General features: G+C 45.9%; 1 protein-coding gene across 1 annotated transcript in view; it reads right to left on the reverse strand.

Moving 5' to 3' along the window:
• MELTF (melanotransferrin) overlaps positions 1–13,390 on the reverse strand; it is a 110,620-nt gene extending 97,230 nt beyond the window's left edge. Inside the window, exon 1 of the mRNA XM_073626324.1 lies at positions 13,246–13,390. Coding sequence (XP_073482425.1) covers positions 13,246–13,390 — 145 coding nt within the window. The remainder of the gene's footprint in view (positions 1–13,245) is intronic.
• Between the last annotated feature and the right edge of the window lie 2,367 nt (positions 13,391–15,757).

The following is a 15,757-nucleotide window of genomic DNA, read 5'->3' on the forward strand; positions in this document are numbered from 1 at the left end:
CACCCCTGGCAAAGCCAAATTTGGAAGATGCACACAAATTTCACAATGTCAACATGTGCTAGCTGCCATCACGGGGGATCAAGGGACGTGTTTTGGGGGAGAAAGCCCTTCCTCACCGCTACTTTATTATTGAGGAAGGGGTTGCACCCCCAAAACGCGCCCATTGATCTCCCGTGATGGCAGATAGCACATGTTCACACACTGTGTGCATCCTCCAAATTTGGCTTTGGGAAAAATCACAAAAACATTTCGCACATTGTAGCAGACAAAAGAAGAAAGTGATTTGGAGGGGCTTTAAGCTCGCCCCAAAACATCAATGATGTTTTTATATTTTGGAATAACATCATTGATGTTTTGCTTGATGTTTTCCAATTGTAAATTACACCCCATGATCTCCCCGATCACAATCTGGGCACTTTCTGATGTGAAAGGATCTTCATCCACAACCTCACGATCACCTAAAAAGAGAGGAACCCCAAAATAAATTAGGTGTAAAAAATATGCCACCATCCATCTCTTATCTGAGCCTGTGGTCGCAGACACTCACCTGTTGTGGTGACTACTTCCACCACGTCTTCATCCTCCTGCTCATCTTGTGTTGGGGGGATTTCACCTTCTTCCAGAGGGGGGGGGCTCTGGTCTCCTCACATGAGGGGTGTCCTCCGAGTCTTTTCTCCCCTATGTAAAACAAAAATGGTATAATTAGCACACAGATATTTGATGGCAGAACTATATAAAGATGAAACATTGCTTGGAAGTGGGGTACAATGATATATTTTAGCAGAGTTCCAAGATGTAGCTTTTTTAGTGCCCTTTGTCAAGCTGCAATACTTTACCTGTTTAGTACAAGCTTCACAGATGTAGCCCCCCCTATAGTATACACTGGAGCACCTGTGTGGCCCCCCTAATAAAAATGGTGTTCTGGGGTCCCACACTAGTGCTCCAGTGTCCAGATGTGAAAACAGCTGTTCAGTGTCCTCTCCTTACACAGAATCTAGTTTGCATTTCATTCTAGTAACAAAGCCATCTACACAACCCAATTCTTTGAAGACAAGTATAGGGCCTCAAAATGGTGGCCAAATGCATATGGCCTAAACAATGGTATTTTCTAGTCCGCAAAAAAAATGTGTGATCCGAACGAATAATGTGCCCATGAACATGAAAGTTGCCATTTTAAACTGTACAACAGTTCCTAAAAGCACATGGAGCAGCACGAACGTAATAAACACAAAAAAAATAGGAACACAGCACAACTACTTACTTTTTTGCAGCACTCTCCGGATCTTTCTGTACTGCTCATGTTCTCGTAATTTCAGGTCCGACCACCGCTTCCTGAGCTGATCTTTCGATCGTCGTACCCCGAATTTCCGGTGCAGACTCCTGACCACTTTCGCCATGATCTTGGCCTTTCGGACATTGGGGTTGGGGTAAGGCCCATACTTTCCATCATAGTCGGCTCTCTTCAGGATGTCCACCATTTCCAACATCTCCCCAAAGGACATATTTGAGTCCTTTAATCTCCTTCTGGATCTGGACGTTTCAGGCTCCGGCCTTTCCTCCTCCTCCTCGTTGCTCCAATTCTAAGGATCCTGCAGTCTCTCCGCCATGTGCTCTTCCTCCACTGCGCCGAACGAAAAGGGGCGGGGAATAGAATAGAAAGAACGTCAGGGGCGGGCGGAGTTATACGCATGCGCAGTGTGTATAAATCGTAACGCGCGCGTCTTACGTACGATCTGTGAGCGGAGGAAGGAGCATCGGAGACGCCGATCATGCTAACGAAGGTAGGATCTAAACTTGGCCCTATACTGCTTCGAAATTGAAGCCTATATTGTAACAAGATTAGGGGAGTTTGGCCTGACATTAGGCTTTGTCTTGTGTTGTGTTTTGCATAGAAAATGGATGGGTTCAACGACCACAATTTCCTGCCCCTGTTCATAGACAAGTACAGGGAGCTGCCCTGTCTGTGGCAGGTGAGACACCCCCACTATAATCACAAACAGAAGAGGCAGGCAGCGCTGGAGAAACTGCTGGAGTTGGTGAAGCCAGTGGTCCCCACAGCAACCATCCCTTATTTAAAAGCTAAAATTGGTGGCCTGAGGAGCACTTATCTTAGGGAGCGCAAGAAGGTCACAGATTCCCAGAGATCCGGAGCTGCAGCAGATGACGTTTATGTCCCCAGGCTGTGGTACTATGAGAGACTGCGATTTCTGTCAGACCACACTGAAGTCAGGGAATCCCTCTCTACTCTTCCTTCCACGCTTCCTTCCACCCCAGCTGAGGCTTCCGATGTCCAACCTGGGCCTTCCAGCCAGGAAGAAGTGGAGGAGCCCAGCTGGAGTCAGGTATAGCATTCTTCTACAGATTTCTGGTCAATCAATAAATGATGTTTATTAGATGTTATTATTGATCACTAATTGCTGATTGAAAAAAGTGTTTTACATATCAATAGACAGTAGTGGGCACCCAAAATTGGGACAAGAATGAAAACTGCTGGGCTCAGAAGGATAGTCTGTTATATTTGTTAACATTCAATTTGCAGCAGTCAGGAGGTGAAAATTGAGTGTGATTGATGAATAAAAAACTAAAACTATGTCCCTTTTTCATACACAGGAAGACCTCAGCCAGGAGGAGGCTGTGGAACGTGGCAGTCAGGAGGAGGCGGGGATTAGTGGCAGCCAGGAGGAGGCGGGGATTAGTGGCAGCCAGGAGGAGGCGGGGCTAAGTGTCAGCCAAGAGAAGCCTGGGACCAGTCGCAGCCTGACTGAGTCTCAGGTTCCTCCCCTCTGCCTGCCATACAAAAGGGCCAGGAAGGCCACTCCGAGTCCCGTGCAGGATTCAGCATACAGGCTGATCCAGGAGGCTTCGGCGTCCCTCCGAGCCTTCCCCAGTCCTGAAGAGGCCTTTGCCTGCATGGCTGCCACAAAATTGCAGGGCATGCAGGAGGGCCAACGCAAGATTTCTGAGGACCTGATTTATAAAGTCCTACGTAAGGGGGAGAGTGGGGAACTGACACACAAGACAGATGTCATGGAGAGGGACGATCCTCCTCCTCCTCCTCCTCCTCCTCCTGCTGCCACAACTCCACCACCACAGCCAAAGCCTGTAAGGAAGCGTGGAAGGAAGACCAAAGAGTGATTGCCCTGGGTTCAGTCTGGTCTGACAGAAGATGCAGTCTCTCGTATGACCACAGCCTGGGGACACACATGTCATCTGCTGCTTTCTGGATCTCTGGGACTTCTGGACCAGACTGCCCTCCCTTAGATAAGGACTCCTCAGGCCACCAATTTTACTTTTAAATGATTGATGTCTGCCCTGGGGGTCCAAGGCTTCACCCACTTCTGCAGTTTCTCCAGCGTTGCCTCCCTCATTGTTTAGTTGTGAGCCCTTAATAAAATATTTTTCGGGAAATTCTACTCTCCTGTGTGTGTTTTCATCCAAAAAGGACAGTTTGTTGGTGACGATTCAGGTACATTTCTAAAGTACAATGTGAAATTAACAAGGGACAACAACACCAAACAATCTCCTACAGATTAAATAGAACAACATATTAGTGGTGTTGTGGGAACTTGTCACCAAAAACACACAAACATTTTCGGGAATACAAATCCAAATCACCAAAAAATAAAAAATAAAAAGAGAAACACAAAAAAAGATTCTACATTAAAGTAAAAAAACCTAAAAAAAAAAATATGTTGTCAGATGTGAGAAATCAAAATATATTGAGGGAATCCCGATAAATAGTAACGAAAAAAGTTTGTGAGAAGTGTGTGTGAATATGAGCATCAAAACGACTTAATTCTTGTCACATTATAAAGAAGAAGAGAGTGCGCTGTATTAAACCATTTTGAACATTGCAGTGTGACGAAAGTGCTTTATCCATTACGAACGCTAAGTTTACCAGAACGAGCTGTCCCATGTCTGAATTTCTTCTGAGCATGCGTGGCACTTTGTGCGTCGAAACAGGCCACACACGGTCGGAATTGACGCGATCGGATTTTGTTGTCGGAAAATTTTATCTCCTGCTGTCCAACTTTGTGTGTCGGAAAATCCGATGGAAAATGTCCGATGGAGCCCACACACGGTCGGAATTTCCAACAACATGCTCCGATCGGACATTGTGCATCGGAAAATCCGACTGTGTGTACGGGGCATAAGGCTACTTTCAGACTGGGGCGTCGGGGACGTCGGTGGTAAAGCGCCGCTATTTCTAGTGGCGCTTTACCGTCATTTTGGCGGAGGTTTCGGCCGCTAGCGGGGCACTTTTAACCCTGCAGTGGTGCATTGCCAGCGGTTTGGCGGCACTAACCATTGATTTCAGTGGGCAGGGGTGCTTTAGGAACATTGTATACACCGCACCTACAGCGTGGCAAAGATGCAGCTTGCAGGACTTTTTTTACCGTCCTGCCAGCGCACCACTCCAGTGTGAAAGCACTTGAGCTTTCACACTGGAGTGAGAGGAGAGGCTCTTTACAGGCGTTATCCAGGCGCTTTTTTTAACGCTTTAGCGCCTGTAAAGCACCTCAGTGTGAAAGCAGCCTAAGAAATCCTAATTTTTCATGGGAATTTACCCAAATATGTCTAACTCTCAATGTCTGTCCATCTGCACCAGACAGTGTCCATTAGCATCTGGAAGTCCATGTCCACCAGTCACAGCCACTGTTCATTAGTGCGTGTGTGATACTGTATACTAGGGTTGTCCCGATACCACTTTTTTAGGACCGAGTACAAGTACCGATACTTTTTTCAAGTACTCGCCGATACCGATACTTTTTTTTTTAATGTCACGTGACAGTGTTTTTTTTTTTTTTTTTTAACAGTGCTTTCTTTTTTTTGGGGTGGGGGTGGGGGGGTGGGGGTGAACGGTGTATGTGTGTGTGTTTTTTTTTTATTTACAATTTTTATTTTTTACAATAATATTTTTTTTATTCTTTATTGCAATATGTGTTTTTTTTTTTTTTTTTTTAATCAGCCCTGTTGGGGGGCTTTGGTGAGACATCAGGGGTCTTAACAGACCTCTGATATCTCCCCCTTGAGACAGAGAAAGAGACAGAGGATAGAGATTCCCCAGTCTCTTTCTCTGCAGCCTCAGCTGCACTGAGAATGAATGGAGAGAAGACAGCGGCTCCTCTCCATTCATAAACTGAGACATCGTAATCACAGGAGATTACAATGTTTCAGTTATGTGAATGGACAGAGTCAGCTGACTCTATCCATTCACAAAGGAAGAAGGAGGGGGACAGCGGAACGGAGGGGGAGAACGGAGGGGAACAGCGGAGGGGGACATAAAAGGAGAGAGGAACGGAGGGGACAGCGGAGAGGCACAGAAAAGGAGAGAGGAACGGAGGGGACAGCGGAGAGACACAGAGAAGGAGAGAGGAACGGAGGGGGACAGCGGAGGGGGACAGAAAAGGAGAGAGGAATGGAGGGGGACAGCGGAGAGGCACAGAGGAACGGAGGGGGGCATGGAGGAGGATGCAGTGACAGTCAGTGGTGACCGATCACCGCTGTATGTCACTAAGCAGCTGAAAGCCGGCGGGGGGAGAATCTTGTAACTCCCCCACGCACCGATCACAGCTGACTTCTAGGTATCGGCGGAAGCATCGGAGCATTTGCCCGAGTACAAGTACTTGGGCAAATGCTCGGTATCGGTGCCGATACCGATACTAGTATCGGTATCGGGACAACCCTACTGTATACATACAGTATCTCACAAACGTGAGTATACCCCTCACATTTTTGTAAATTTTTTCTTCTATCTTTTCATGTGACAACACTGAAGAAATTATACTTTGCTACAATGTAAAGTAGTGATTATACAGCTTGTATGACAGTGTAAAGTTGCTGTTCCCTCAAAATAACTCAACACACATTAATGCCTAAACCACTGGCAACAAAAATGAGTACACCCCTAAGTGAAAATGTCCAAATTGGGCCCAGAGTGTCAATATTTTGTGTGCCCACCATTATTTTCCAACACTGCCTTAACCCTCTTGGGCATGGAGTTCACCAGTGCTTCACAGGTTGCCACTGGAGTCCTCTTCCACTCCTCCATGACGACATCATGGAGCTGGTGGACGTTAGAGACCTTGCTCTCCTCCACCTTCCGTTTGAGGATGCTCAATAGGGTTTAGGTCTGGAGATATGCTTGGCCAGTCCATCACCTTTACCCCCAGCTTCTTTAGCAAGGCAGTGGTCGTCTTGGAGGTGTGTTTGGGTTTGTTATGTTGGAATACTGTCTCTGAAGGGAGGGGATCATGCTCTGCTTCAGTATGTCACAGTACATGTTGGCATTCATGGTTCCCTCAATGAACTGTAGCTCCCCAGTGCCGGCAGCACTCATACAGCCCCAGACCATAACACTCCCACCACCATGCTTGACTGTAGGCAAGACACACTTGTCTTTGTACTCCTCACCTGGTTGCCGCCACACACGCTTGACACCATCTGAACCAAATACGTTTATCTTGGTCTCATCAGACCACAGGACATGGTTCCAGCAATCCATGTCCTGAGTCTGCTTGTCTTTAGCAAAATGTTTGTGGGCTTTCTTGTGCATCATCTTTAGAAGAGGGTTCCTTCTGGGACGACAGCCATGCAGACCAATTTGATGCAGTGTGCGACATATGGTCTGAGCACTGAGAGGCTGACCTCCCACCCCTTCAACCTCTGCAGCAATGCTGGCAGCACTCATATGTCTATTTCCCAAAGACAACCTCTGAAAATGACGCTGAGCACGTGTACTCAACTTCTTTGGTTGACCATGGCGAGGCCTGTTCTGAGTAGAACCTGTCCTGTCAAACCCCTGTATGGTCTTGGCCACCGCGCTGCAGCTCAGTTTCAGGGTCTTGGCAATCTTCTTATAGCCTAGGCCATCTTTATGTAGAGCAACAATTCTTTTTTTCAGATCCTCAGAGAGTTCTTTGCCATGAGGTGCCATGTTGAACTTCCAGTGACCAGTATGAGAGGGTGAGAGCGATAACACCAAATTTAACACACCTGCTCCCCATTCACACCTGAGACCTTGTAACACTAACGAGTCACATGACACCGGGGAGGGAAAATGGCTACTTGGGCCCAATGTGGACATTTTCACTTAGGGGTGTACGCACTTTTGTTGCCAGCGGTTAGACATTAATGCCTGTGTGCTGAGTTATTTTGAGGGGACAGCAAATTTACACTGTTATACAAGTTGTACACTCACTACTTTACATTGTAGCAAAGTGTAATTTCTTCAGTGTTGTCACATGAAAAGATAGAAGAAAATATTTACAAAAATGTGAGGGGTGTACTCACTTTTGTGAGATACTGTATATATACTGTATATATGGACTGGCCAAGCATGTCTCCAGACCTAAACCCTATTGAGCATCTGTGGGCATCCTCAAACATAGTTACATAGTTACATAGGTGAGGTTGAAAAAAGACACAAAGTCCATCAAGTCCAACCTATGTGTGTGATTATATGTCAGTATTAAATTGAATATCCCTGTATGTTGCGGACATTCAGGTGCTTATCTAAGGCCCCTTTCACACGGACGGATAGAATGGTGCTTTTGGCTGCGGATTTTCTAATTTTCTACCGCAGCTAAAAGCACACAATGCTTTCCTATGGCCCCATTCACACACTGCGTTTAGCTGCGAATTAGATACATGCGGTTCTGTGCGGATAGAAGAAATAGAATTGACTGTGTCCAGGAGCGATTTAGCGCAGCTATCCGCACATAACCACAGGTAATCACAGTGCACTGTGTCAGCTGTGGATAACAGCGCCGAGCTGCTCATTTCCTTTCCAAAATCATTTTTCCTTTCCCAATGAGCGACAAGCACGGGGATCCGACTCGGATCCCCGCCAATGCCCGGCACTGTTTGGTATGAATCTTGAGGGGGAACTCCACGCCAAATTTTAAATAAAAAAATGGCGTGGGTTCCCCCCAGGGGCATACCAGGCCCTTCGGTCTGGTATGGATTTTAAGAGGAACCCCTACGCCGAAAAAATGGCGTGGGGTCCCCCCCAAAATCCATACCAGACCCTTATCCGAGCACGCAGCCCGGTCGGTCAGGAAAGGGGGTGGGGATGGGCGAGCGCCCTCCCCTCCTGAGCCGTACCAGGCCGCATGCCCTCAACATGGGGGGTGGGTGCTTTGGGGGAGGGGACGCCCTGCGGCCCCCCCACCCCAAAGCACCTTGTCCCCATGTTTATGAGGACAAGGGCCTCTTCCCGACAACCCTGGCCATTGGTTGTCGGGGTCTGCGGGCGGAGGGCTTATCGGAATCCGGGAGCCCCCTTTAATAAGGGGGCCCCCAGATCCCAGCCCCCCCCACCCTATGTGAATGAGTATGGGGTACATGGTACCCCTACCCATTCACCTAGGGAAAAAGTGTCAATAAAAAAAACACTACACAGATTTTTAAAGTAATTTATTAGACAGCTCCGGGGGGTCTTCTTCCGGCTACGGGGGTCCTCTTTCGACTTCGGGGGTCTTCTTCCAACTTCGGGGGTCTCTCCGGTTCTTCTCCGCGCTCTCCGGGTCTTCTGCCGGGCTCCTCCGCTATCTTCTGCTCTTTTGCCGCTCTTTTGCTATAGCGGAGGAGCCCGTTCTGCTGCCTTCTTCCCTCTTCTCTTCTTCCGGCTGGAATGCGCTCCGCTCTGACTTATATAGGCGGTGACCCTGCCCCCTTATGCCGTCACAGTCCCTGGGCATGCTGGGACTGTGACGTTTTAGGGGGCGTGGTCATCCTTTTTCCCTAGGTGAATGGGTAGGGGTACCATGTACCCCATACGCATTCACATAGGGTGGGGGGTCGGAATCTGGGGGCCCCCTTATTAAAGGGGCTCCTGGATTCCGATAAGCCCCCCGCCCGCAGACCCAGACAACCAACGGCCAGGGTTGTCGGGAAGAGGCCCTTGTCCTCATCAACATGGGGACAAGGAGCTTTGGGGTGGGGGGGGCCGCAGGGCGCCCCCTCCCCCAAAGCACCCACCCCCCATGTTGAGGGCATGCGGCCTGGTACGGCTCAGGAGGGGGGGGCGTTCGCCCATCCCCACCCCCTTTCCTGACCGACCAGGCTGCGTGCTCGGATAAGGGTCTGGTATGGATTTTGGGGGGGACCCCACGCCGTTTTTTTTCGGCATAGGGGTTCCTCTTAAAATTCATACCAGACTGAAGGGCCTGGTATGCCCCTGGGGGGAACCCACGCCATTTTTTTATTTAAAATTTGGCGTGGAGTTCCCCCTCAAGATTCATACCAAACAGTGCGAGTCGGCACCCTGTCGAGTTGCCATGGAAATGGCAAACCGCAGCCAAACGCGACCGCAGTTAATCGCACTGTGCAAATGCAGCTGATCGCAGTGCCTGGAGTCTTGAACACCACAGGAACAAAAACATGCTTTTAACTGCGGCAGAATAGCCATCCGTGTGAAAGGCGCCTAATAGTTTCTTGAAAATATTGATGCCCCCCGCTGAGACCACCACCTGTGGAAGGGAATTCCACATCCTTGCTGCTCTTACAGTAAAGAACAATCTTCGTAGTTTAAGGTTAAACCTCTTTTCTTCTAATTTTAATGAGTGGCCACGAGTCTTGTTAAACTCCCTTCTGCGAAAAAGTTTTATCCCTATTGTGGGGTCACCAGTATGGTATTTGTATATTGAAATCATATCCCCTCTCAAGCATCTCTTCTCCAGAGAGAATAAGTTCAGTGCTTGCAACCTTTCCTCATAACTAATATCCTCCAGACCCTTCATTAGCTTTGTTGCCCTTCTTTGTACTCGCTCAATTTCCAGTACATCCTTCCTGAGGACTGGTGCCCGGAAGGTGGAGAAGAGCAAGCCCTCTAACATCCACCAGCTCCGTTATGTCGTCATGGAGGAGCGGAAGATAACTCCAGTGGCAACCTGTGAAGCTCTGGTGAACACTATGCCCAAGAGGGTTAAGGCAGTGCTGGAAAATAACGGTGGCCACACAAAATATTGACACTTTGGGCCCAAATTGGAGGATGTACTCACTTTTGTTGCCAGCGGTTTAGACATTAATGGCTGTGTGTTGAGTTATTTTGAGGGGACAGCAAAATTACACTGTTATACAAGCTGTACACTCACTACTTCACATTGTAGCAAAGTGTTATTTCTCCAGTGTTTTCACATGAAAAGATATAATAAAATATTTACAAAAATGTGAGGGCTGTACTCACTTTTGTGAGATACTATATATATATATATATATATATATATATATATATATATATATATATATATATATATATATATATATATATATATATATATATATATATATATATAAAATACACACACACACACACACACAGTATATCAAGGTTCCTAAATATACTTACCCCAAATAAACTACTTCTATCTATATATTTTATTGTGTGAATTTTTGCAGCAACAAGTAATGGCACTGTTAACATTTTACAATATTCGTATGCCATTTCCTTCTGCGAAAACCCATCACCAGAATCTTTCAGCGGTGGTGGTGCAGCAACTATTAGTGAGTGGCTGTACATACAGGTGGAAGGTAAAAACATTTTTTCTAAAATTTTGTATTCAGCTTCCCTGTTTAGAAAGTTGTATTACAAAGAATGGTGCTGTAATTTAGACTTGCAGTTTGCTCTGAATTCATCACTGATCTTCTAGTGCCAGTTATGCAGCACCTAATGTACTATGCACTTTTGCAAAGCCCTTAGATTATGTGTGCCTACCTTTTAAAGATATGGATTTAAAAAAACCTTAACCACACACTATGCAGTTCTGCTAGATGAAGTTGGTACTTTTAACTTTATGTGACAACCAGAATAGTTAAAGCATGTCTGATCACTTGCACAGAATGTTTGAGTTTTTTTGGGCCTGCTCATGAGAACTTGCAAATCCAGATGCCAGATTACATAACATGATTGAATTTTCATGAAATACTGTAGATACAGATCCACTTTGAACTGAATATAAACCCTTTTAGGGTAATTATTGCTATCCCCTTATTGGATACCTGTAATTCAACAGTTATTGGTATAAAGCTAGCCATAAACACAGAGTTCAGTGAGCAGAACAAAAGAAATGTAAACACATTTTTCCATCCAGGCTAAACAGTGTGGATGGATGAATCCATCCCCCCCTCCCGCTGTGGCTATTACTGTCAGAATACCCAAACAGTGCCAGCTTTTGACTGAATGCAGGCACTATTCAGCTGACAATTTTCCACCCAGTTCCATCGATTTTTCTGTCAGGTTGAGAGGTGCCAACAGGACCATCCACCAATCAAATTTGAGATGATTCCTTAGAACTGTCCAAAAACAGAGTATATGGCCAGTTTTAGGCTTTGTTCACTTTGACAAACCACGGCTTTTCACCGTTTGAGGGTTGTGTTTGCTCACATGGGGATGCACAGGCAGTCCCATTCATGTTGGTTAGGAAGCAGCAGCTGCATAGACACAGCTGCTGCTCTCATTTTGACATCCGTGAGTGTTTATGGCCCCAAACACAGGCAGTGTGTGATCAGAGACATGCGCCTGCACTCACATGGATTGTGTCTGTGGGTGCAGGCGCATGGCCCTGATCACACACTGGGGCGGGGGGATTTGGGCCCTGGTATTAGTCCGCTAGTGGGTTACAAGGTGTCATAAATAGCTGGGTTTAGTGTGGGAAAAGCGCAAGATAGCCAGGGTTCCCATATTTTTAGGAATTCAGAATGGAAGTCATGTAAGATACTGGACATCTTTTGATTGATCATCATAGTGGTCAAACAGTCCTTCACAGCTGCAAAGGAGACCGTGTGTTTCTTCCAGCCCTTGGCTATAGTACACTTAGCCACAAGCAACAAATAGGTGGCCAGCTTCTGTTGATAAGAGAATAGACCTGGGTTAGGGCAGTGCAATAGGGCCAACTTTGCATCCTTGCAAATGGGTAAATGGAATAAGGTGTGCAGGAGTCCGAAAGTCCTAGACCAAAATATGGTTAGGCGCAGGCAAGTCCACCAAGTATGGAGGACAACTTTGCATAGACCACAGCCCCTAAAACATCTATCACTCTATGAAGGATTTGCATGTGCTATATGGGCTGGAACCCAGTATCATCTTAGTAAGATTTTAAATGCTGCCTCCAGGGTCGTCGTATTAATGCTAACAGGTGTTTAATAGGCTTTATTACATGGGACAAACTAGCAGTCGTAAGAAAAACAGGAATCAAAAACATTACTTTAAATTTAAAATGTGTAATTTATTTATGTTCCCAGAATGTACTGCTGAATCAGAATGCAGAAAATTGGAAAGAAGCCTACATCATCACCTTATGGACCTGAGTTGCTAAGCCGAGGTAAAATGTTCCTGGTAAAGTGAAATGCAGGGATTTTTTTTCGAATTCCCTACTACGATCCAATGTCGGACGTGAACACGTGAAGTACATTTCACCTTACTTAAAGACATTTACCTATAGGTAAGCCTATAATAAGGCTTACGTGTACTGTTTAGGAGATATTAACATTAAATGCAGCCAGTGACATAACTTGCGCATGTGCTCTGAAGGAACGGCCATGAGTGCCGTTCCTTCCGAGTCCCATGAATGGAGGCGCATGCGTGGCAATGACATCATTGTGGCTCTGGCCAATCACAGTGCCAGAGCCCGCGAACCTGGAAGAAACTCCGGGTAAAATGTCAGCTGTCCCAGCGGTGTGTGGTCGCCCCTGGAACAGCTTTGTTCTAAGGTATTTCATAATGAGCTAGTATGCGATGCATACTAGCTCATTACGCCATTGTCTTACAGGGTTTTTTTTTTTTTTTTTTTTTTTTTTTAGTTTACAACCTCTCTAACATTTAACAAGAAATGATTCTCAGTAAAATAAAGCACATATGTATGATGTATGGCTAAAGTTAAGTGGTGGCTGAACTGCATATATAGACATGGCATTTTTTCAATAATATGGCCAAGCATTTATACACTAGGCATGAACATTTTCCAGTTATCTATTTTTTTCTATGTACTTCCATGTTCTTTATAACCACAGAAATCATTAACTCGCAGAACCAAACTGTTTGGAATTTTTACACACAGTCATTAAACGCTAGTCAGAGTAGTTGTCTCTTTTTTGAAAAAAAACATAAGCTATTGATAAAAGCAGCTCTATTCATTACAAGTTTTATATGTGCTAAAATCACCTGCTCTGTCACATTATTTAATGTATACTATATTTCTAGAACTCGCACACGGTCACAATGCATTGTAATAAGGGAACACTCACTTGTTTGGATGATACAAAAGAAGAATATCCAACTTTTCCCAACCATCTCTCCGGGAGCTCTGAACTGCGCCCTCCCCAAGCTTCTTCCAAGAAAGAGACTGTTATATTCCAGCAGTTCACTTATGAAAAGGTGTTTAGTGATCATGCCTGCTCCCTGCTGGCCAGGTTCCACATCAAGGAGTGTTTGACTAAAGGGCAAAGAGGAGCTGGCAGATGGAAAACACCAGGGAAAAATACCTCAACTCAGACTGTTCAGGGTCGACTCCTAACTTTAATATTTAATGTAAAAGTAACAAATGTATTTATTATATAGACAGAGGTAAGCGAGTTAAAAACAAAGGGGTATTTTTCTTTATTATATGTTTATTAAATGCAAGACGGAATGTAATCTGAAGACCAACAAATAAAAAAAAGAAAAGAAAAACAGCCATTATTTACTTGAGTACATGACAAGTGTGTGAACAGAGGTATAAACTGTAAAGCTTTCCCTGTACCTGCTGGAAATGTTCTGACTTTGTTTACAATTTACTATATCTCCATCATGTATTATAAGCTCAGATTCATTGGACAGTAATATGCACCTACCTACCTGACCGTGTGGAAAATGGAGGCCCGGTGATAAAGCAAGTACAGATATCAAACAAACTGGATGACACCTGGAGCCAGCGCGGAGCTGGCCGCCAGAGAGTTGTCTTCAAGGCTTGTGTGGAGCGAGGGGAGGACTCTAAAAAACAGTTTTTTTCCTGCCTGCTAAAGCCTGGTGCACTGGACGCAGCAGTGAAATGTGAGTACCCCATGCATATGTGTATATAATAAACTGCAATTTTAAAACTATATAAGCACTCTGAGATTTTTCCTTTTATACTTTGGATGTCCGGTCTATTTAAGAGGAGATAGTGGAGAGGAGTCTTGGAGAGCGCTGTTGTAGCCCGGGAGAGGCTAAAAAGCTTTTATTGATCCTACTTGGTTGTAGTGGTCACATTACACCAGGTGGGATTTTTCCTGGAGGGGGGGAGCACTGTTGTGGTGACACGTTGTTTTGCTATTCGAGCACCAGTAAGGAGTGGAAGGAGTAAAGCGTCGTACACACGGTACGATTGTTGGACAACCGAGCGTCTAATTTTTGTCTTAAGGGCATGTACCAGGATCTTGTCTTGCATACTAATGGTACACAATTGTTGTGCAACAAACACAAACGTAGCGACATACTACAAGGAATTTCAGCTCTTGACTGCCACCCTTTGGGCCCCTTCTGCTAATTTTGTGTTTGGTGAGCATTGATTCCAAGCATGCCTGTTTGTACTTTTATATTATGTTAATAAATTTTGCAAACATGTAATTTTTCTCCTTCATTAATGGACACTAATGGGCAGCGACACTGATAATTTGGTACTGATGTGCACTAATAGGCAGCACTGGTGGGCAATGATGAGCTGGCATTGGTGGGCACTGATAGGTGGCACTGAAGGGCATTGATAGGTGGCATTGATGGGCACTGTTCGGCACTGGTAGGTGACACTGATAGGTAGCACTGATTGGCACCACTGGTGGGCATTGATAGGTGGCACTGATTTCTGGCACTTATGTACTGGTGGGCACTGATTCATGGCACTTTCGGCACTGGCAGGTGGCACTGGTAGGCGGTACTGGTGGGCACATATGAGGCGGCTTTGCCTCTTCCTCTTCGGGACCGATGTCCCTTCAACAGAAGCCAGTGATCGTTTTTTTTTTTTTCTCCACACGCTGTCAGCAAGAAAAAAAAACGATTACCAATCTGCTGTTTACATCACCTGATCAGCTGTCATTTGCTGACAGCTGATCATGTGGTAAGGGGCCAGGATCGACCCCTTACTCCGATCTGTGATCACCCGAGTCTCATTGACTCAGGTGATCACAGTGAGCACCCTTCAGGGGGGCGTGGTGAGTGTGCAAAGTGTAGAATGTCTATTGACAACCTCCTGGCAAAGCAGATCCGTGCTGTAGCCGTCATTCGGCTATAGCGTGGATCTTAAGGGGTTAATCAGTTGCCTACTGGGCACTTTCACCCCCTTGACAATGTACGTCGGCAGAATGTCACGGGTGGGCAAATGGCCTGTATGTCCCTCCCTCCCCGTGGGCAATCGCTCCCCCCCCCCCCGGTGGTGGGATTCATTAGAGGACCGATCAGTCCTCAGGTCCCGACCAATGTTTTCTGGCCTGGACCTGCTGATTGGTCCTAATGAATGAAATCCTTCCCCTGTCTTTGTAAGTGTAAACACAGACAGGAGGAAGTGATGTAATCTCTCCTCGAGGAGTCTTTTCAATTCCAGTGAGAGGAGAGAAGACGTCTTACCGTGAGTTGCACAACACTATGCTAGCACCAGTACACACAGGTAACACTTGCCACCCCCCTGATCGCCTCACAGTTAACCCCTTAACTCCCTGTCACTGTGTCACCAATTTCAGTTCTCAGATTTTTCACTGATCACTGCATTGTCATTTGTGACTGTAATAAGTGTTAGGGCAGTTAGTA

Source organism: Aquarana catesbeiana, linkage group LG04 (assembly GCF_042186555.1).
Source record: "Aquarana catesbeiana isolate 2022-GZ linkage group LG04, ASM4218655v1, whole genome shotgun sequence".
Taxonomy (NCBI): Eukaryota; Metazoa; Chordata; class Amphibia; order Anura; family Ranidae; genus Aquarana; species Aquarana catesbeiana.